At 34.5% G+C, this 23,363-nt stretch overlaps 2 protein-coding genes across 5 annotated transcripts in view; both read right to left on the minus strand.

Moving 5' to 3' along the window:
* cpne4a (copine IVa) overlaps window positions 1-12,080 on the minus strand; it is a 55,147-nt gene extending 43,067 nt beyond the window's left edge. For 2 of the 3 annotated variants that reach the window (XM_079625467.1, XM_079625469.1), the window contains exon 1: window positions 9,956-10,142. The gene's annotated coding sequence lies outside the window, so the exon portion shown is untranslated. Of the gene's footprint in view, window positions 1-9,955; window positions 10,143-12,051 lie in introns of those variants that run through there. The other variant, XM_079625468.1, reaches the window with a different exon arrangement.
* A 343-nt stretch (window positions 12,081-12,423) lies between these two features.
* cmtm6 (CKLF-like MARVEL transmembrane domain containing 6) lies at window positions 12,424-22,236 on the minus strand. Of its 2 annotated transcripts, none has more exons than XM_079626716.1 (6): window positions 22,107-22,236; window positions 21,551-21,702; window positions 21,127-21,274; window positions 14,871-15,047; window positions 13,980-14,078; window positions 12,424-13,896 (listed from the first exon to the last, which is right to left on the minus strand). In XM_079626716.1, the coding sequence occupies exons 3-6, from the start codon at window positions 21,250-21,252 to the stop codon at window positions 13,744-13,746; spliced, it is 555 nt and encodes a 184-aa protein (XP_079482842.1). In that variant the 5' UTR covers window positions 21,253-21,274; window positions 21,551-21,702; window positions 22,107-22,236; the 3' UTR covers window positions 12,424-13,743. The 2 variants fall into 2 exon arrangements, with proteins under 2 accessions (XP_079482842.1, XP_079482843.1); XM_079626717.1 differs by having other exon boundaries at window positions 21,551-21,677; window positions 22,107-22,234.
* Window positions 22,237-23,363: the final 1,127 nt, after the last annotated feature.

Genomic DNA, 23,363 nt, shown 5'->3' on the forward strand with positions numbered 1-23,363 from the left:
TTTGTAATGTCTATTCAAAGATTTAATCAATTGACAGCCTTAATGCTTTTGTATTTTTGTATAACAAAATCAATGGCATTAAGCAAAAACAGTCAGATCATTTCTTTGGTTTTTAGTTTTTTCAAAAAATGCAAATAAATCTTGTTTTAATAAATAAAAATAAATGCATGGTGGATATGCATTTTTTTTAAATATCTGCTAAAGAAAAAGACGTGTGATTTAACACCCCATCATTTTTCACTGGGAATATATATTTAATCCCTGTGTGTGTGTTTATGGTGAGACATAGAAGTCTCTAGAGACACTAATTTATTGAAATGCTGATGTGTGAGAAAATATCTAATCAGAATTCCCAAGTTATAATAGCAATTGCAAATCATCTGAGCTAACTAAAATTGCAGAGTGTATGCGGAGAGGAGGGAGAGAGAAATCTGAGCCGAGATATTGAATGATGGATGTCTTAATATAGAGAAAGCAAATTCCCATTTTTGCAATAGTATAGTGATGTTTGCCATAGCAAAAAATAAACAGATTTAAAATAAAAATAAACTTAAAAGATAGAAAACACATTGGTCTTTAAATTCCCAGTTATGTTGCTTTAGTTACTGTCCGATTTGGTAAGAAATTGTGTCTGCGCCTCACACAGACCAGTAGAAGCAGACCATGAGAGGTATCTGACCATGAGGACAGCAATGTGAAAGAGAACAGCTCAATGAAAGGATAATACTCTGCCAATGCAAAGTCATCCATCACTGTGTAACACAGGTGACAGCCTCATACATTATAGGTCAGTAGCAATAATACGGAGGGGGGCGGTTCTCTTCCTCAATGTATGTTTGCAAACTTTTCAACAGTGACGGCAAACTACGTCATCAGACTTTCATCCTCTGGATGCTATTTTTGCCACTTGAGTGTTTTCTCAGCCAGTTTCCCATCTATTTATGACTCTGTTAATGGCTCTTATTGAGCCTCTTCACACACACACACACACACACACACACACAATGTTTGCAGCAGAAACAGTTATTAAGTCTCAAGAAATCTTCAATGTTAAATTACACCCATTAAAAACACTTGAGCTGATTAAACCCCTTCTGATTGGTAAATAAATCTAAATACGGTATGCCGTTTCATAATATAAGCTATACTTATACATTTTGCAAACATAATCACAGTTTATACTGTATATCAGTTTATAGCATTTTGATAACAGGACTTGTACATATTTGCACATCTTTAAAGTTGAACACATTTTAAAAGCTATCAGTATATTGATATCATGAGTTTCAGTGTTTTTGCATACGTGCACAAAGAAATCTAAAATCCCCCAAAACCTCATGAAATGACCTCCACAGAAAGGCAATAACCTCAGATGGTCCCCGTGGACCTGCTCCATTGCTGACTACCTCATTTGTGACTGCTCTCTGACAATACACAAGGAAGCACTGAGCCATTCAATCAAACTCCATTAAAATCTAATGGTGGCAGTTATTGGTTTCTTGTGACTTTAAAGACAACATTAAATAAAAATGGAACCATTTGCTTTCTGAATAAATAGCCCTGGTCGTATTGTGCATGATTTATCAGGTCACATTATTCTAAAGAAAAAGCTTGATTTTATAGTCTTTCATCAAAATATAGCACCACAGTGCACAAGCAATGACATATTGAGTTCTGGTGCTCATGCAGCTGAAGTGAGTTTGAATCTATTTTCTCAATCCCCCATCTTCCCATCTATGAATAAAAATGGCATATAAAGTCCAAATTTTTTTATTTCGCCTCTGCAAAGACCAAGGGCAAGGCTGTCCAGAAGTTGAAAAAATATATATAGTATCAGTGTGAATAAATTGGATTAAAAAAAAACATGTCCAGGTCACATTTCACTCCAAATCAAAATAGAAAAGAAAAAAAATAAGAAATGCTATTTTGCATAAAATTTTTTGATCCATTAGGATTTTATTTTTGCATGATATTAAACACATTTCATCTCTCAAATTCTCATTATCATAAGGTGAACAGGTATTTCACTTTTATATATTCTCATTCTTCTCAATGGTGTTTGTCATTTCTGTAACATAATATTTATTTATTCAGATTTTCCAGTGAAATATGACCCAAGCTCTTTTTAAAATGTTCTTTGAAACTGTTTCCTGAGATTCACCCATTAACCAAAATATAGCAACATGTTCCAATTAAGCATAAAATACATAATCCCTTGCTAAATGCTGTTTCATTTGTCAAATGAATCTCAAATGTCTATTTATCATGCATAAATATGAAAGTAACATGAAGGCTAATTTAAGTCTAATGCACATATTATATGAGGTTAGGGTTAGAGAAAAATGTACAGACTTGGTATCCCTATCTTCTGGAACATGCTCGGAATAGAGGTAGTGCTGAAACCCTCTCTCTCTTCATTAAAGTGTCAGTCTCAATGGAACAGCCACACAGTGGAGCTGATGGGGCGGTGACAGACTCCACCGGTACATGTGGTCTCCACTGGTGAGAGAGAGTGAATGAGAATTTGAGGAACTCCCAGCGACAACAGCTGTAATCATGGAACATGCTGTCCACCGATCTGACAGTGTTAGTCTAATAGCCCTCTGCTTTCTACAACATTTCTATACAGCATCCTGCTTGTTAAAGCAACGGAAGTCAAAATGTTTCATGCATCATAGATTTTTTGGGAACAGGAGTGTGGAAGCAGTGCTGAGGAACTAGGCAGATTTTTGAACACTGTTTCTTGAAATCCACAAAGAAATCCCTCAACTTGCCACACAATTCCTCTGGCTTCCAGGTATCCATTTGATTTGGCAGAACTACGGGAATGTCATCGCCACTATCATGATTCAGATCCCCTTATTTGGCTTCATAAAACCCACCAACAGACAAAAAGCTCAGTGCTTAGATATTCAGGTATTTGTATGGCAACTCCAAGCTTACATGCCGGTGGCGACATTTCTTCAAAATGATATAACCTTGGGCTCTTTTATCGTGACTCGCAGGTGCAAGGCTGTACCAGGTGAACTACCGAGCAAGTTTACTATGTCAAACAAAAAACACATAATGGAGCTTGTTATGTGAAGCAAACTAGTTTACAAATCATGTGCAATTGTAAAAAGTGTTTATAGCAAGTAACCGAATAATATGTCTTTATTAATCAATAAACTATCACTTTAATAATAATTAGTGTGAAAAGGATAAAACATTGATAATGTTTTACTGCCACTAGTTTTGTCAAATCCTCCAAAATCCTCAAATACTGAAACTAAAACATCAAAATTAACCAGAACTCAAGAGATAGTCTACACACAAAAAAGATTCTAATTATTTACTCACCCTAATGTCGTAATGTGATATTTTTCCCATGGAAAACAAAAAAAGTAGTTCCAAAGAATCTTCGCAAAGACCTTTTTCATACAACAACAGTTAAGACTTATGGAATATGGAACATGTTAGATACTTTTAATATGCTTTTTTGTCCTTTTTTTTGGAACTTGACAGCCCAAGTTTAATAAAAACTCTCATTATATGATCAATGTGAAGTCTCTTTAAAAAGTCATTTTTGTGTGTTACAGAAAAACTACAGAGCGTACGAGTTTGTTCCAACATAACTGAGTAAATAAACACTTGAGGTATTTAATATCACTTTCCTTTATGGAATTCAGCAGATGCTCTTATCCAGAGCGAGTAAAAAAAAAAAGAAAAAAGAAAAAAAGAAGAAAAACCTTCGGGTTTTCATATATAAAACTGCCAAGGTAAACAGATGGCGAGAGTGCACTTCTGAACGGTTATCTGCAAGCCGTATAGCAGATATCTCCCTTGATAAGTATTGTACAAGCAATTACCTGGCAGCAGCACATTCCGTAGGCTTGTCATACAGCAAAAATATCAAGTAACAAATAAAAAATAAAAAAACATTTCATAAAGGGTTAGCTTGGCAACAGCTATTCAGCAAATGATGGGCTGATTTGAATTACGCTGGTCACTTTGACAGGTAACGTCTACCTGCCTCTTACACTGCCATGAGTTGTTACAGGTGTTCTTGAGATGCAGTCACAGTTATAACACTGGCTAAAACACTTCACTTGTGCTTCAGTCATATAGACAAGTATAAACAAAAGACAGATTTCCAGCTGAACCCTTCTCTCATTTCTCATATCATACAGAGTTTCCCTACAGGGGAGCTGTCGCCTGTCAGCATGGATATATATACCATGATACCATCTCCACAAGACTCCAAAAGTTGCTTCCTTTTTCAACAGAATGCATTACAACCATAATATTGTTAACACTCAAAGCTCTCAACACATATGACAGGCCTGTAATTCAAGATCTGTGTGCAGAGCTTGAATGCTGAGCCATTCTTTGCAGTCCAATACTATAGGCCTACCTTCAGGTTTCTTAACTTCATAGTCTTAAATTCAACAACAGCGCAGTTTAGAAAGACAATGCGATATAAAATTTCAACATACTGCTTATAAAATGCGTTCAACTTTAAAGATGCACAAAACGTTTATGAATTTTGACAAAATGAAACTGATGTTACTAGAACTTAAACTATTTCAAACGTTTGTTTTGTTTTTATGTTTTTGAATGTTTTTGAAAGAAGAGATTTGTTCACCAAGGCTGCATTTATCTGATCAAAAATACAGTAAAACAGTTATCTAGGAAATCTATTACAATTCAAAATAACTGTTCTATTTGAATATTTTATAATGTCATTTATTCCAGTAATGGCAAAGCTGAATTTTCAGCATACTCGAGTCTTCAGTGTCACATGATCAGTGTGTGTCACATGCTCAAGAAACATTATCATTATCATTATCATCCATTTTTAAAACATTTATGAATCTTAATGTTTTTATGGAAGACATTATACATTTATTTCAGGATTCTTTGATGAATATACAGTTCAAACAGCATTTATGTAAAATATAATATTTTTGTAACAATGTAAATTGATCACTTCTGATCAATTTAATGCATCCTTGCTTAATAAACGTATTAACTTCTTTTAAAAAATCTTACTGACCCCAAACTTTTGAATGGTAGTGTATAAACAAAACATTGCTCCTTTATTTAATGATGGTGTAAGTCCATATTTGTAAACAAAAATAAATTGAGACTTAAGTAATTTGCTATTTTTGTATGGTAAAATTGCATAGAAAATAATGGCGTTTAAATTAAAAAAGTTTAGTTGCATTGAAATTAATAGTGTGACAAATACTTAATCTCATTTATAACAAATACAAACAAATAATTCTGTTAATTGAACTCTATGAATTCAATATCTTATGAACTTTTGTGAATAATTTGCAAATATCTCTAAAGTTATTCCACTTATAAAGTGGAAGCTGTCAAAAACGATTTGTGTGCTATAGAACTTTACATACTGTATGCATACCTGCTATAAATATTAATAAGATCATGTCAGAAGGCCTAACATATCAAATGCTGACAGCTGACACAGTTTTAAATGTTGTGGTGATATATTCTAGGTAATAGATTCGGGAATAATCAATAAAGTTATTCAGCCTGTTCACATAATCAAGAATGAAGAGTTCTGTGTAAAGTAGTGCACTTAAAATCCCTGTTTAAATGATGTGGGCTCTATTTCTTCCCGGTCCGTTTCTTTGTGCTGTGAGTAATGGGTTTAAAAACAGCACAAAGCATTTCGTTTGAACCCTTCATAATGATCTCAATGTACAAATCAGCCCTGTTGATAAATGAACCTGTGTGTGTGAAGTGTTTGTTCCCAGCAGGAACGGGTCCTTAATCATTTCTGCAGAGGCAGAGGCCACGGGTCGTCTCCAAACCCTGGTGGCTTTGATTATCCTGATGTTAGAGTCAGGAAATGTGGCTTGTTGGAGTTTATAGCATTTTGTCTAGAAGCAATAAAAATAAGATATGCAAATCATGCCAAATGATAAATAAATAAAAATGTAAACATGATTTCTTAGAATTCAAGTCTACATGGTTAATCTTGATTTAGCAGATGATTTAAGGCTGTGGTTCTCAGCTGGTTTTGCTTCACAACACAGAATTTCCAACACAGCACAAACAATTGGCAAACACTGACATTATTAATATCATCAAGAAATGCATAGCCCCACCAATATGCTAAATTATAAATTTCTACCCTTCCCTTAAATGTCAAAAGCTCACCTATTGAGCTCGCCTTTTGAGATTTAAACCAGCATTTTAAGATGACTATATGGAGTAGTTTCCACCATGGAATAAAAACAGAAAAAAGGTAATTACAACTTTTTAATCTTACAATTCTGACCTTTTTTCTCACAATTGCGAGTTTATATCTCACAGTTCTGACTTTTTTTCTTACAATTTTGTGTTTATATCTCACAATTCGGATATAAGCTCAGAATTATAATGTAATGATATAAAGGAAATTAGAGAAATAAAGTCAGAATTGTGTGATATAAACTCAGCAAGTTATAATCTAAGAATTGCAAGATGTAAACTTAGAAATTATAAGAAAAAGTCAGAACTGCGAGTTATAAACTCTGACTAAACGTATAAAACGTTATAAAGTCCGCAATTGTTAGTTGCAAAAGAATAAAAAGTTGCAATTACTTTTTTTCTTTTCGTGGGTGAAACAAGCTTCCATAGATTACTGTTCAAAAGTTGTTGTTTTTTTTAAAAGAAATTCAACATTAAATTGATCAAATGTGACAGTAAAAACATTTACATTCATTCATTATATTTTAAATAAATGCTGTTGTTTTGAACTTTCTATTCATCAAAGAATCCTGGAAAACATTTATCACGGTTTCCACAAATATATTAAGCAGCACAACTGTTTTCAACATAGATAATAATAAGAATTTTTTTGTGCACCAAATCAGCATATTATATGATTTCTGAAGGATTCTGAAGTCTGGAGTAATGATGCTGAAAATTCAGCATACTAAAATAGAAAACAGTTATTTGAAATGACAATAATATTTCACAGTAGTACTGTTTTTACTGTATATTTGATCAGATGAATGCAGCCAAATATTTTAAAAGACATACCAAGCCCAAATCATTGAACGGTATTGTATACAACCACTAAGCCACTAATGTGACATGAAAGACTGTCTTCTAAACTTCAGTGAAGTTGGTTTAAAGGGGTGGTATAATGCCCTTTTCGCAAGATTTAAAATAAATCTTTGATGTCCCCAGAGTGTGTATGTGAAGTTTTAGCTCAAAATACCACAGAAATTTTTATATAGCATGTTAAAATTGTCACTTTTTGAGGATGAGCAAAAACGTACCGTTTTGTGTCTGTTCCTTTAAATGCAAAATGAGCTGCTGCTCACGGCACAAGGGGCGGAGCTTCAACAGCTTCCACACAGACATGCACTGAAAATTTCAAAAACTTTTATGTTTAGGTGAACATAACTTTTTATGATAAAACTGGAGTCAGACAGAGATGGAGAGACTCAAGAAGTGACAACATGTAGAATACAACAGGACATTTCTAAATGGTTAGTTGATGAATTTATGTAGCTTATGTGTAGTTATCTTATAGTCACTGATTAGCATATTCTGTCTTGATAATCTTTAAATCGTGTTCAGGGGGCGGGGTTTATGTAAATTCTAGGGTTGGTGATGTCACTAACCCTGGAGGAATCTCGTGTAGTCCCTACCAGCCGTTTGTTGTAGTCCTTAAAAAGGAATTTCTTTAAAAGCAAATATATTCCTTTGCTTTGAACTTTTGAGCATATTAACTTTGCAGATGTTGTTTATGCTCAAACAGCAACATTACACACTAACTAAAGTAAAAAAAGTGAAATCATAATCAACCACCCCTTTAAAACATACTCTAATGATGACTTCTTGTCATCACATTATTTTTAAGTACCAAGCATTCAGCATCATTTCACTTATGCTAAAAACAAACATCAGGAGTGCCATGTCAGATACAAGCTCTGAGGCCCATTAGCGTGTTACGCCTTTCTCTCAACATGATAACCACATTTTTCTCCCCATCTCTCAGCAGGTAATTTCCTCTCCGTACAGTCAGCGTGCCTAATTTGACAAACACCAATAATGGCTTTCAGCAGAGAATGAGTGATGCAGTCGACTGGAATCTCACCAGACTCTTGCATCCTGCCATCTCAGCTCATTTAGCCTTATTTCCAGTCATTTACAACAAACCAATTATTCACTTGGATGTGATGGTCTCATCAGCCTGCTCGATTACATGAGGATGAGAACAAGACCGCAGGCAGCTATTGAAAATGAATCAGCTCATTATTCTTTAGGAAGTTGGCTAATTAGTTGGAACATAACACACTCTGTAAATGGAGAAGCATTAAATACTTGTGACACACAAGGCACCCATGAAACGGCAATGACATAATGGAAAGATGGAACCCTGAACAGATCAGAGAATTAAAATTCAACAAACATGTCCTCAAATAAGACATTAAATATATGAGATAAAGGAATGTGAAGATAGTAATAGTATTGACATAAAGGAAAACTGAAAACCCAAAGAAACATTTGAATGTCATGAGATGACACACTCCACAAATAAAACCAGGATTTCTAGGAATGTTCTTGGAATGAATATCCAAGACTCAAGCAGACTGTCTGTATGACAATATACTAAAAATCACAGTCTTCGGTGTCACATGATCCTTCGGAAATCATTCTAAAATGCTGATTTGGTGGTCGGGAAACAATTTATCACTTTAAACATATTATCTGTTGAAAACAGATGTGCTGCTTATTATTGGGTAAACCATGCTACATTTGTTTCTAGATTCATTGATAAAGTTCAAAATAACAGCATTTATTTGTAATAGAAATCTTTTGTAACATTACAAATGTATTTTCTGGCACGTTTGACCCATTTTATGCATCCTTGATCAATAAAAGTAATAATCTCTTTCCAAAAAATAATATAATAATAATAAATATATATATATATCACCTATCCCAATCTTATTTTAAAAGATAATTAAAATGTTACAATGAAATATAGTTTTAAAATGTTTTAGAAAATACCAACTTTAAATTTAACTAGTTATTACAATTACATTCTACAGTTAGTAAAGTAACATTAGATTGAGTCACCAAAATGGTTGTAACATGGTCAATGCCCTATGTGCATATAAATACACATAATGCTGTTAATGTTTGTCCATAACCCCATTACTAAGTTCTCATGAACATCCAGCTATGTTAGAGGTAAAACAAAGGTATGTCTATAGACATGTGCAAGTAAAATAAACTTAGGATGCTCATGCACATCACTTGCTTTAATTGTTCACCCCCATCTGGACACTGAAGGAATCGCGTCTTTATAAATGAAGGCTGATGTAAGCAGCCGGGCCAAAAAATATCAACATATGTTAGAGAAAAGTAGCCTAAGTGACAACCTACAGTGCTTTTAAAATTAAAGCCTACTATGCATATTTGTAAATCAAAACACACTTATGGTAATTTAAAGGCAGTTATAATTATTAGGCACTAATCATTTTGTTTTCTGGTTTTATAACTGTTTCCCGTCCAAATTAAAGCAGGTATATGCTATCAATAAAGACAGTTTAACAAATTAAACAAAAAGTAAGCTACATTTAATTAATGTATGTTTTTCTCTAATATTACCGAACAACATTGTATGAAGGCTTCAAATTGAATCATTAAAAAACTTAAATGAATCAATGTCTACTGCATCGGTAAAAAAGAAGAAAAAAGAAAATACAAAACAGCCTATTAACAACTTCATAAACAGAGGGTAAGATATTAGTGCCACAACTTAAGCTTGCAAGAGCGTATCATCAAGTTCTCTACTACTGTAAGCCAATAACCCCCCAGTAAAATCCTCCATCCTCTTTTACTTTAAAGTGATTAAGGTGCAAATAAAAGCGCGCGCCTTTATATGAAGCACCTGCGCTCGTGAGCGGTACTGCAGTGACAGATGAGAGAACGTTTCACTCACCTTTAACGAACATGAACAATAATTCCAGGCAAATAGGGTCTGCTTATCATCAAACACAGAGCACTGAGAAGACATATGCTCCACACAAGGATTCGAGCTCCATCCTCAAGCCGCTGTGCAAATGAGTGAAAGTAAAGTAACTGCAGCGCGTTCATGACGGTCCCTCCCCTTCACGCGCCACAGAAGAATCTTTCAGCGGTTACGCGGACTTTAAGGGGAGGTTCTACAGGTAAACATTCTCGATTGTGCCCCTTCTCCTTTTTTAAAATGTGAAAAAGACAGGAAACCCTTTAGAACACAAAAATCATCTGGTCTTAACATTAATACAACCTCAGATGAACAACAACAAACGACATATTACACCTATTATTTATTTAACAAAAATAAAGCCACAATGGAAAAGCCATGGGTGACAAACTAAGTACACCCTATGATTCAATTGCTTGTAGAGCCACTTTTAGCAGAAATAAGTTGAAGGAATTGTTTTCTGAATGACAGTATCCGTCTCTCGCATCGTTCTGGAGGAATTTTGGCCCGTTCTTCTTTACAACGTTGCTTCAGTTCATTGAGGTTTGTGGGCATTTGTTTATGCACGGCTCTCTTAAGGTCCTGCCGCAACATTTCAGTAAGGTTGAGTTCTGGATTTTGAGGTGGGCAAGTGCAACACCTTGATTCTTGTCCTTGGGATCGGTGTCCTGTTGCATGATGACCCAATTTCGGACACGCTTTAGCTGTCGGACAGATGGCCTCACATTTGACGCTAGAATACTTCGGTAGCTATTCAGAGGAGTTAATGGTCGACTGACTCAAAGATCGCAGGTGCCCAGTTCTGTGGCTGCAAAACAAGCCAAAAATCACCAACCCTTCACCAGAGTGATGGACAGCTGGTGTGAGGTGTTTGTGCTGATATGTTGTGTTTAGTTTTCTGCTAACTTGGCGCTGTGCATTATCAAACATCTCCTCTTTGGTCATGTCTGTCCAAAGGACATTGTTCCAGAAATCTTGAGGTTTGTTCAGATGCAAAATTGAATGAATTTGCTGGGACGTCCACTCCTGGGAAGATTGGCAACTGTCTTGAATGTTTTTCACTTATGAATAATCTTCCTTACAGTAGAATAATGGACTTCAAATTGTTTGGAACTTGCCATATAATCCTTCCCAGATTGACGGCAGCAATAATTGCTTCTCTAAGATCATTGCTGATGTCTTTCCTTGCCATTGTGTTAACACGTGAATGCTCCAGAGCAAACTGGCAAAACGTCTGCTTTTATAGAGGTGATCACACTTGCTGATTGATGACCAAGACATTTGATTCGCAGTGCCTGACTGTTATTTTCCTCTTAGTTCCTATGGAAGCAGTATAAGCTTAGTTTGTCACCCATATGGCTTTTCCATTTTGGCCTAGGTTTTGATAAATAAATAATGACACTCATGTGTCGTTCGTTGTCTATGTATTTACCTAATTTTAAGACCTGCTCAGGTCCAGACGATTACCAGACGATTTTTTTATTTATAATATCCGGATACAGAATTCAATAGGGTGCCCTTTCTTTTTCACATGACTGTATATAGGCTATATACATAAATATATATACACACACAACGGTATTTACATTGCGGATTTGTCCATTCAAGTCTTTTTAACATGCAAATCAAGCATCATCTTATTAAAATGTCCCTGCTATAAAACAGTCTAAACACGTGGTACTGTCCTAGTCTGATCTGTTAAAAGGTGCTCGAAAACCAGATCACCAAATCAGTATTAAGACAAAAGCTTTTTCAGCAAAAGCTTTTTATGATAAAAATGTGCCATAACACCACTCTGCCAAAGATTGTGTGCTGAAATTAACTGATTTCCGTTGTCAGCCGACTAGTTTTATTAAGGGTTTGGGGAACTTTCAAAGTGGCCAAACTGTGAGACCGACTAATAAACCAGCAAGCCACCCTACGCTGCTTTAGGCTGGATAAATCTATAAAACATTTAGGTCCTATTTTATGAGCAATAAAGTCATTCATGTCACTTCAAAAATGCACAACAAAAAAATGCACAATTGTTATCCAACCAAAACCATACTTTATCCCAGTAGTAGGCCTACCTGGATTCAAAATGATCTTCAAATATTCGATCATCTGTAGGCGGTAACTTTGCAGGCAGTGACATCTAGCGTTAGCTTTAGGGAAGGAAAGTTTTGCTAAATAAAGCTTATCTCTCTCGTGCGAATAATTAACTAAATAAATTAACAAAAAATATATATATTTGGTCTATATTTAGATTGAGGTCAAAACCGCTACAAACATTCAAGATAGCATAAATCTATGTGTAGATGAAGAGTGCAGTGAACTCAATGTGAAACCGCTGCACGTGACTGAACTAAAGAACCACATACACCGTGTTGTTCAAGAAGACAGTATAAAATCCTGGTTTGTGAAGTCTAAAGAGGCATGTTTCCGAACAGGCCACATATAAAAACAGGAGTCTGATATTTGGACCCAGGAGCTATTTATTGCTTAACTGGAATGGAAGGATGATGTTTACAAAAAAAAACAGTGCTGTAAAATGTTCCATGTGACCATTTGTAGAAACAATGCTGGTATTCAAACTTTTTCATTTTAAAAATCATAAAGCCCTTAGCTATAATCAAATCTAACCAGATGAGCCATCCATACCTTAAGACATTTTAGTAAGAAAGCTGGCTATATTCAATGTATCAACAAAATATGTGGTTTTAAAATATACACGTATATGCTTAGTGAACACAGAAAGCAGCAGTCAGTTGTACAGCACAGGGGGTGGAAGCGTAAGGCAGATTAGTGTCTCGGAAAACTTGCAGTCCGTTCATCTCCGCGGGCATTTAAACAAACACATTTGGGCCTTTCACGCATATACCTCAGAATAAAGACATCTGTTTGGAATCAGATTTAAAGCACTTCATTGCTTCACATGCTTACAAAAACACAATCTGGGCTTACATGGAACAAGATAAAGCACAAAAGAAAAAATATACAACATTTCTAGTTCCACACAATACAAAAATGACAGATTGTTTCAATAAAAAAAATCTATGACTGTACACCCCTGACGTCCCTTGCACAGCGAAACATGATAATCACAGGGCCATAAAAACATCGTCTTGCTGTCACCGCATTCATCTTAACAGTAAAACTGACTTAAGGACATTTGTGTATACAGTGCAATATTTTACCTGTCCCAAAAGAAAATAATATTTCATGATTTTGTTAGCCACGTGTCCAATATTATATATCCATAGTCCTGTGCCATAAAACAGGTAATTATAAATCATTCATTTCAACATGATCGAACCCTGATTTTTTTCCAAAATATATTATTTCAGGATATATAACTATAAAAACATCAGGAATGAGTACTTCTTTTAGAAATACAGTGCATCTTTTTGTACTTGTTAACTCATAAGATACACTCCAATAGGACCAAAAACTTAATTTGTGTACTCGTACAAAAGTATGACTCTTTTTTTTTTTTCAGTGTAAAAATTGTAGTGGCAAAATAATAGAAGCGATTCCCAAACGGAGAAACAGATTCTACTTCAACTATGACATTAAGACTTGTGTAAAAAAATAAAAACAGCTAAGGCACAGTATAAAACTGGTCCAACATGCCAGTTAGTAACTGACTAAAATGGAAATATTAAGAATTTTTTTTGCTTTGGGTAAAAAAACATTTCTCATGTATAAAAAATTTGTTTTGTCAAAAGGGAAAAAAGCTTTTGAATACAACAGCAGTTTGCTGGTGAACACACTAGCAAGCCTCATTCAGTTCCATTAGAATTAAGTTTCTCAATCTCTGGTGTTGATGTGTGGTCTTCTGGTGGGTTGTTTCCCTTTCGGCAAGGAATACCGCGGACTTTCAAAAAGTAGCCAAAGTCAGCAAAGAAGGCCACAGTGGCCATGAAGCCAAATGCCTGCAATACAGGAAAGACAGGTAAATGTTAGCCAGTCAGTATGTTGGCATATCAAATAAAGCACAGATGAAGCCGCTTCATACCACAGTGCCCTGCTCCAGGCTCGTCTGACCGTTGTCTGACGCAAACACAACGCTGGCAAGGAGGAACAGGAACGCCATAGCTGTTGTGTATCCAAAATCCTAAGGGGAAATTAAAAGAAGTTTAAATTAGATAAAAACTGTAAATTAGAATACTTGATTATGACTGGTCAGAAGTGGTCAAATATTTTTGTGTAAAATATAATAAACTATAAACTCAGATGTATGTTTGTTTATATTTTGTATTATATTAATATAATAATAATAATATAATTATAAACATAATAATTATAACGTGTTGATATTATCATAATTAATAATATGTTGATATTATTAACACTGTTGATATTATTGTTATCATCATTAATAATAATATCAACATATTAATATTAACCATGTTAATATTATTATCATTATACTAATAATATAAATATCAACATTATTATTGTTGTTGTTAATTATAATGTTCTGATTAATATTTCTATAACATTTCCTTATAATAATAAAAATATTAAATTATTATTATTAACAATATGTTGATATTTAAATAATAATAATCATAATGTGATATTAACAATAAGTTGATGATATCCTAAGATATTATTAGTATTATCATTATGTTAATATTTAAATAATAATAATCATAATGTGATATTATTAACAATAAGTTGATGATAAGATATTATTAGTATTATCATTATTAAATAATAATAATAAATCAAAATTATTATTATTACTATTATTATTATTAGTTAACAATAATGTTCCGATTAATATTTTAGAAAACAAAAATATGATAATTAATAATATTAATATCAATATCAGCAAGTAATAATAATAATATTATAATAATAATAGTATTAGTAGTTTTTGTGTTTTGTGTTTTGGACTTACCAGAGTAGGCCAGCTGTTAATTCCGACTCTCTGGTGCAACGGTGATGCCAGGAGGATGAGGAGCAACAGTGTGAAGAGGAAGGCTGTGCAACTGACAAATTCAAAGAAGTAGAGCGGTCCGCAGTGTGAACAGTTGGACACGACCTCCTCCATCACAAACGCCACGAACGAAAGAAGCTGAGGGGAAAAACAAATTTCAGTATTGGCTGATTTACTTTCAATGCCTCTATCCTGTAATACAAGACAATATGAAAGATGTGTTGGATTTTCCTCAGTGACGAAATATTGTATTTAATCTGAAGGAAGCTGCTTTATTAGGACACATGCAAGTCACAATTTGAAACTGAAAGAAATAGGTGCGCTGTAAATACAGGTACAGGTAGGGGATTCCCCATTACCAAGGACACTCACTCAGAGAAAACGCACACACACACCCAAGCAAACGTTTTATTTAACTGCGTTTCCTTTTCACTAATATCACATGCATGAAAGACTTGTGATATCATCATGCTGAACTCATTCTGTTTTAGTCACATGAAAAACTATTAAATGATCTTCCAGTCAAGTATTTGCAGTTGCATCAATTCCAGGAGACTTTTCACTCAACTTCCCTTTAGAAAACTGAAACGGGCACAAAACGACACTGTAAATGACGCAGCCAAGCTATGAGGTGACTCAAATAATGATGAGAAGTCCCTCAAAATAACCCTGGCTGATGTTTGTTCTGATGAATATGTCTACATCATTTCTGCTCTTAAACTCTATCTTGGTAAGGAAATAATTTTAATCATTAAAAATAACCAAAAACTAATATGCTTGAAGTTTAAACCGTTTGCGAACCTAAATACATTGTCAAATCACTATTACAAAACAGCATGGAAAATAATAATAAACCATTTTATCAATCTTCTAACATGCCTATCACAAACAGTTGGTGTTTGCCTGACATTCACCTGGTAAAAAGAGAACAAATTCAGGGCAAAATAAAAAAAAAACTGTATATAACAAGTACTGAGGAACAGGAAATCATAAGTGTTCTCTTTATACAAATTATAATTTCATCAGAAGCAACGTCAAAACGACAAAGCCAGAATAGCCCACATGTCTGACTCATAACACTTTGAGCTATGACTGCAAGGAAGGAACAGGGCAAGTCCACATCACACAAATGTTATTGTCACTTAAGAAACAGAACCTTATCGCTCGCTACCACAGAATCCGTTCAAAATCCTCCATCCAAATGAGTCGGATAAACCGTAATTGCTGTTCAACAGAATAAAGACACTGCCCGCTCACCGCCCCCAAAAATACCATGAGGCTTATTTTAGACGTTAATGAGTGAAATTACCTCAAATGTAACAAAGCACGCTAAATTAAAATGGTTTAATAAAAACATATAGATCCGATTTCAGTCTGAAGTCTAAATGTAAAAACACTGAAAGCTTTGCTACAGGAGCTCCTGTATAAAATACATGAAAATTATTTCATTAAAGTGCTAAAACCTTCAAAGCATCACATCTCTTCACACTACAGTACAGTAACTTTGCGGTCAGATGTCAGTTCTCTGCTGAATACATTGTGGGTAGATTGGTTTCACTCGACACAACTGGGTGTGCCTGTGTAAAAAAGCTGTCAAGCTAACTTAAGACAAAAAAAAACGTAAGTTTAAAAATACACAGAATATCAAGTGTTACCACTGGGAATTCTTTTACCATTATTATTGGTTATTTTCGTACCATTGAGATGTTATTGTAGTTTTTATTAATATTTTCAATTAGATATTCTTATATATTAAAGGTATAGCGGAGGATTTTCTTCTTCCGGGTGGGTAGTGTATACTATTGGTCCACCTAAGTGTCAATCATTCTGGTGATATGTTTACGTAAGGCCGTTCACACGCTGGCGTGCGCTAAAAGCACATGTTGGGCTTCCCACTGATGCCGCAGTCGCGAAGATTCTACTAGACAGGTAAAGTTTGTCATGCTATTTGGAGAAATCCATTTAAAATCACTGCTAGTAGGCGTTCCCTCTCGGTCGGGAGCAAATAGAAATTGGAGAGGGCGGGTCTTTTCTAAAAGTAGGAAAGATCCTCCGCAATACCTTTAAGTTATATATGATTTATAAGTTTTTCAAATTAAGTACATTGTCTTTACTCATTTTTATTTCAGTTTAATTTGAGGTTCAAGTGTAGTTAAAGGGATAGTTCACCCCAAAATGCTAATTCTGGCATTAATTACTCGGTCTCGTGTTGTTTCTCAGATTATATATTTTTAAAGAAATCTGAGAGCTTTCTGTCCCTCCATTGGCAGCCTATGCAACTACTACTTTGACTCTTCAAACAGTTCATAAAGAGATCGTAAAACTAATCCATATGAATTGAGCGCTTCCAAATTTTTTTTAAGAGACTCAACCGCTTTATATAAAGAACAGATTTAATTTATTCACAAACTTTCAACGCACATATCAGTTGTGGTAAACGGAAGCTCAAGCATGCTTGCTAGACGTGCGAGAACCAATGAGGTTTATTCTCGTGTTAAGCAATACGTTTGAGCTTCGGCAAGCAGCTTCGGTTGAGCTTCTGTTTATGTTCACTGATCAATGTAATATGTGAATAAAAGCCTAAATTCAGTCTGTTCCGCAAATAAAGCGATCATGTCTCTTTAGACAATTTGGACCAAGCCGCTTGAATTTTATGGATTAGTTTTACGATCTTGTTATGAAATTTTTAAAGCATCAAAGTGGTAGTTGCGTATCTGTCTAGGTACAGAAATCTTACGGATTTCATTTAAAATATGGTGTTCTGTATATGAACGAAAGTCTTACGGATTTGGAACAACATGAGGGTGAGTCATTCATTAATTTTCATTTTTGGGTGAACATTATTTTGTTATTTATTAATATTGATTGTCATTTATTATGACATTATTTTGTTATAAACATTATTTTAACATTATTTTGACCTTTAACATTTATTTTTTATGGCTTTAGATTTAGCTTCAGGTAATAACCATGAACAGAGCAGCTGCAAAGGTCCAGTGGCTTTATATAGTACTTAAAGATGCAGTAAGCGTTTTCTGAGAAGCCCTGTTGAAAGTAAATCAGACCAGCACCAAAACACACTTGTAGCCAATCAGCAGTAAGGGGCGTGTCCACTCATTATGGGGGGGTCCCTGTGTTGCATAGCATGTTTGTGAATTTGTGGGCGGAGCTATAAAGATGGGGGTGTGCTCGTTTCTCAGAAATCGCTTACTGCACCTTTAAAAGAAACATTTTGGTTTGTAGATACTAGTTTGGTAAAGTGGTTTGAATGTAGATGAGGTAGGAAAGAAACTCTCCTTACTAGGGCCTTTAGCTTCAGCATTGCAACTGATCTAGATGAGGCTTCACATGGGAAGTACCAGGTGTTTCAAGAGAAAATTAGAAGGAATTTCAAACACCAGGGCATAAAAAAATAATAATCTTAATCTCAAAATATATTATGTTTCTTAACTCAAAGGAAGAACAGACTCAAACCAAAAGAAGTAACAAAGTATTGTTTACAATTTAAACTGTTTAGGATTACATTCAAAGCCATTACGTTTTTGTTCCGTGTCATTAGATCAATGTGTGTCACGAGAACACTAGGGGACAAACATGGACAAAAAAAACTCCAGTAGCATTTCCCTGAATACGCACTGGAGAAATACTTGATCAAATCTAATTTTCTGAGAAACATGAGACCAAGCACTGGACTGTGGGAGTATTTGCTCATCAAGATATTGACCTTTATGTGGTAATTATTGGCTAAATTGAACGTGTTGAGTTCTGATGTGTACTTCCCTGTACTTAAAGATTCTTGCTTTTAGAAAACTTTTTGACTGGTCACAACATACTGTGAAAGTCTGTAATTGAATTTAGCATCTGCTCTCTAATTGCATTCACAGTTTAAACCCAGACAGGCATTTCTTACACCTGATATCACTTAGCACGTCACATGCAAGCAGACAATGCCCTTTGGTCTTTTTTTTTTTAGATGTGCAAATTCAAACACTTAAATAAAGTGACAACCAATGAGTGACACTTAAAATTATAAAACTGATATAGGTTGTTCAATGGCTAATGCTAAAAGCTAAAGATTAAGTAGGCTATACAGTGGACTGGATTCTGAAATTTTCAGACCACATTCAAAGTCTAATACAAACCACAAAAATAAAAGTGTTTCATTTAACTTTAAAACAGAAACTGAATGAACTAAAATGACTAAGAAACATTTTCGATTCTGCACCATCTCTAGGTCACTCATCAAATCAGAAAATTTACGTTACATAAACGTTTGAAACATTTTCATATCCAATAATATGGAGCATAAGATTTTGCATAAATCTGTCAAGTCAAGTCCATGCCAGTATTTGGGATTAAAAAGGGAAGGTCGGTCTAATGCTTTTTGTGTGCAAGGTTAGCAACGTAAACACTGCAGTAGTTAAAGAAGAATGACCTTGAACCTTTATTCGAAATAAACCAAGACCTCGCCTTACATGAGTCTACTGCATCTCTATCCAAAGCACAAGCAATATCTAATAAATAGCCACTCGGACAGCCAGCACTGACTGAGTGAACCAAGATGAATGCAGCATGATCTGCTCTGTGATCAATTACACAAGCCAGTTTGACACATATGGGAGATACCAATGAAATGGAGGGAATCTCTAACTTGAACAATGGCCAACAGTCTCAAACTCCCAAAATTTGTACAAAAAGCCCCATGATCAACAGCCAAAGCGGCATATGACTGCAATTCTGAAATGCCCAAACTTGTTTAGAAAATAAGCTTGGCATTATTAAATGCAGACACAAAGTTGCCCCAGCCAAGTTAGGACATTTGCATTATCAAGGATGTGTGAGACATGGCAGTGGATTCATTTAGCTGAATGCTTCATTAGCATGTAACAGTATCCACAATATTCTAATTAACACTTTAAAACAACAGCAGTCATATTTCAAACACACCTTTTACATGTGAGCATGGACTACAAAACTGAGATTTACACATCACCTGAAATCGGAATAAATAAGCTTTCCATTGATGTATGGTTTGTTAGGATAGGACAATATTTGGTCGAGATATAACTATTTGAAAATCTGGAATCTGAGGGTGCCATTTTTTGACCCATATGTATTGTTGTGTCCACAAAGATACCCGTGTGACTTAAGACTGTTTTTGTGATCCAGGGTCACATATGTTAACGTACTGCCAGAATTGCTGTTTACTATCATACACTTTCAGGGAAAATTACACAATGGAGTTCCAATAATGCCAGCCTAACTTGAATTGTGTTTGTCATTACACCAGACTAACCACTTATGACCACTTATTCAAACCATGTCCCATTGTTTACTTTAGTTTGAAGGGTTATATATATATATATTTAAAAAACTGCAAAAGTTTGGAAACATTAAGATTTTTTAATGATTTTGAAAGAAGTCTCTTAAGCTCACCAAGGCTGTATTTATTTTATCAAAAATACAATAAAAACAGTAATATTATTACACTTTAAAATAGCTGTTTTTTGTTTTAATATAATTTAAAATGCTATTTATTTCTGTGATGTCAAAGCAGAATTTTCAGCATCATTACTCCAGTCTTTAATGTCACATGATCCTTCAGAAATCACAGTAAAATGCTTGATTTTGTGCTCAATTAATATAAATTATTATTGGTGCTCAATTATTAATAATGCTTCTGATTTTCATCAATGTTGAAAACCATATTTTTGTGGAAACCGTGATACATTTTTGTCTGGATTTTTTGATGAATAGAAAGGTAAACAGAACAGCATTTATTTGAAATAGATATTTTGAAACAATATAAATGTCTTTACTGTCTCTTTTGATCAATTTATATACATATATATATATATATATGTATATATAATATATTATATATATATATATATATATATATATTAAGCAGCACAGCTGTTTTCAACATTGATAATAATAATAATACATGTTCCTTGAGCAGCAAATTACAATCATTTCTGAAGGATCATGTGACACTGAAGACTGGAGTAATGATGCTGAAAATTCAGCTTTAACATCACATGACTATACACATTTTAAAACAGAAAGCAGTTATTTTAAATTGTTTTACTGTATTTTTTATCAAATAAATAAAGCCTTCGTGAGCAGAAGAGACTTCTTTCAGAAACATTAAAAATGCTTAATGTTTCCAAACGTTTGACTGGTAGCCTACATATATAAATAACGTGTTGCTTACCACTTCAATCACTTTGATAGCAAAACGAATTTTCTCCAGATTCTCTGACGGGACGATTAACCATTTTCTGGTTTTGGACTGCTGCTCTGTTGTGGTGGTGTTGTACACCGTGTCTGTAGTGGCCATACTGTATATACTGTAGTTAAATCTGAAAACGAGAAGTATATAATACAGTTTAGCGGTGTAGCCTGTGCGTAAAGAAATCAGCAAAGGTAAACATATGTGATATTGTAAAGGAAACAAAGTAACGACACATCGACAGCTGCTGTTGAGAAAAGCGAAAGTAAAATAGTCAAAGTCTAAGCTAAAATAATTAATCAACACAAAACGATCGATATAAACAAACAGCAGGATATATAATGTAATGCAACCGATTATGTGTGATAACAGTATTGAGAAACGTTTAAGGGTAAAATAGGCCTACCTGTTTGTTTGATCGGGCGGTTGTTTTAATGTGCTCTGTTTATGCCGTTCACGCGTCCTTTGTGTAGCCAACTAGTTGTCTCACTTCCGCACTGCCTCAGTTTTCTTCTTGAACGAGGATGGACTTCCTACGGAGGTTGCCAAAAAACCCAACTGAACACAGAAGGGTGATTTGATTTTTCTTTCTGCTTTTTATGCGTCCCTGGGTTTGTGACAGATTTCAACTCTATTTTTGTTATATATAAAGATCGTAAGAAACGTTTTTGCCATGCATTCATTTGAATGTCTTTAATGAATATTTTAGTGCTCTAGCCGCGTCCAATACTTTCTTAGGCTACTTTGAAAATTTTATAATTAATTGGAATAATTAAATATTACATTTAAAACTATGATGATCTGAACAAAGAGCGAAACGTTCAAATTTGCAATATTTAGGCTATTTTACAAAAAAATTAAAAATAATAATTAAGGAGTGTTTCAAAGAGACTCCCTCAGTTGTGTCCATTTGATTTCCACCACATGTAGCCTAGCCTAATAGTTTGGGACTTTTACTATACCTCATCCAATCAAGCTGTAATTTTGTTATAATGGGGAGAGTGGTGACGGTGGCAAAATGTTTTGCATTTCCTTGAGTGTCTCGGAGACTGTTTGTTTTGGAAAGCCAAAATTTGAACCCCAAAAGGGGGCGGATGCAAGTCCACAGGGGCAGTTTTAACATTCATTAAAATGTAATAAAATCATTCTTCAACGTTTTTAAATTTATTTATTTTAGTTGTGCACAGACAGGGTCTTCACTAAGTTAAATTAACTGTATAAAGACAACGACTAGTAAAAAGGGGGGTCATTTTCAAATGACAACCAGGTTTTGGTAAATTATATACTCAATACAAAATCTTTTTTTAAATCAAACTCAACACTGAAATGTAACAATACTTCTGTGAACATCTGTGAAAGCTTACAGTACTGCTTGTTTAAGTGAATGTTGGAATATATTCTTAGATATATATTCTTATATATTCTTGCCCGGTTAAATGGCAAAGTCTTTTGCCTCAATGTCCTGCCTTTATGCTTCACTGTGTTTGCTGCAAACATCAGAACTGAGGGACACCCATCATGTGTGCTCTCTTGGCATTCTGAAAACAGAAACGGTCAGATGTGGCTGCTTTCTTCCAGGGTTGAGGGGCTAACTGAGCATGTGTAAAATCAATATCATGTGTAAAATCAATATAAATAAATATATGCTCATTCCTGATTGGAGAAATATGTTGCAACTGCCCCCACTCTCCCCCACCTTCTGCCAAAAGTGTGAAAATATGATTCCATTATTTGTATTGAGAATGCATAGCTATGCTAAAGACAAAGATTCTGACATTTTATTACCCCCCAAAAAAATTATGATGATGACCTGTTCTCAAACCCCACACCTTGTGCATGTGCTCTTTGTTTTAATTTACTTAATGACGTGTTTTGGATTGGAAGATGATGCAGATAGAGATTTTGTGAATGCAATACTATTTTTATTTTTTACTAAAATGAGAAAACTGTTGTTTTAATTCCTGTCTTGGAGCTGTTTGTATACTGTGGATCTTTATGAATCGATCAGTTGTCTCTCCCCTTTAATGAATTTGATTATATTCCTATGTGGGTCTTAACCTTTCTGTGCAATGAAATAAACTTGTGTGTGAACTGACAAGAGCCTAAAGCCTCCCACATTTCATATTCAAGTCTATTTTACAAAATAATCTAAATGATAAACAGTCCAAAGAGCAATGGACTTTATTGTTAGATATGCTCAGGCCTGGATATCCAAGTAA

This window comes from Phoxinus phoxinus, assembly GCF_949152265.1.
Source record: "Phoxinus phoxinus genome assembly, chromosome: 10".
In the NCBI taxonomy this organism is placed as follows: Eukaryota; Metazoa; Chordata; class Actinopteri; order Cypriniformes; family Leuciscidae; genus Phoxinus; species Phoxinus phoxinus.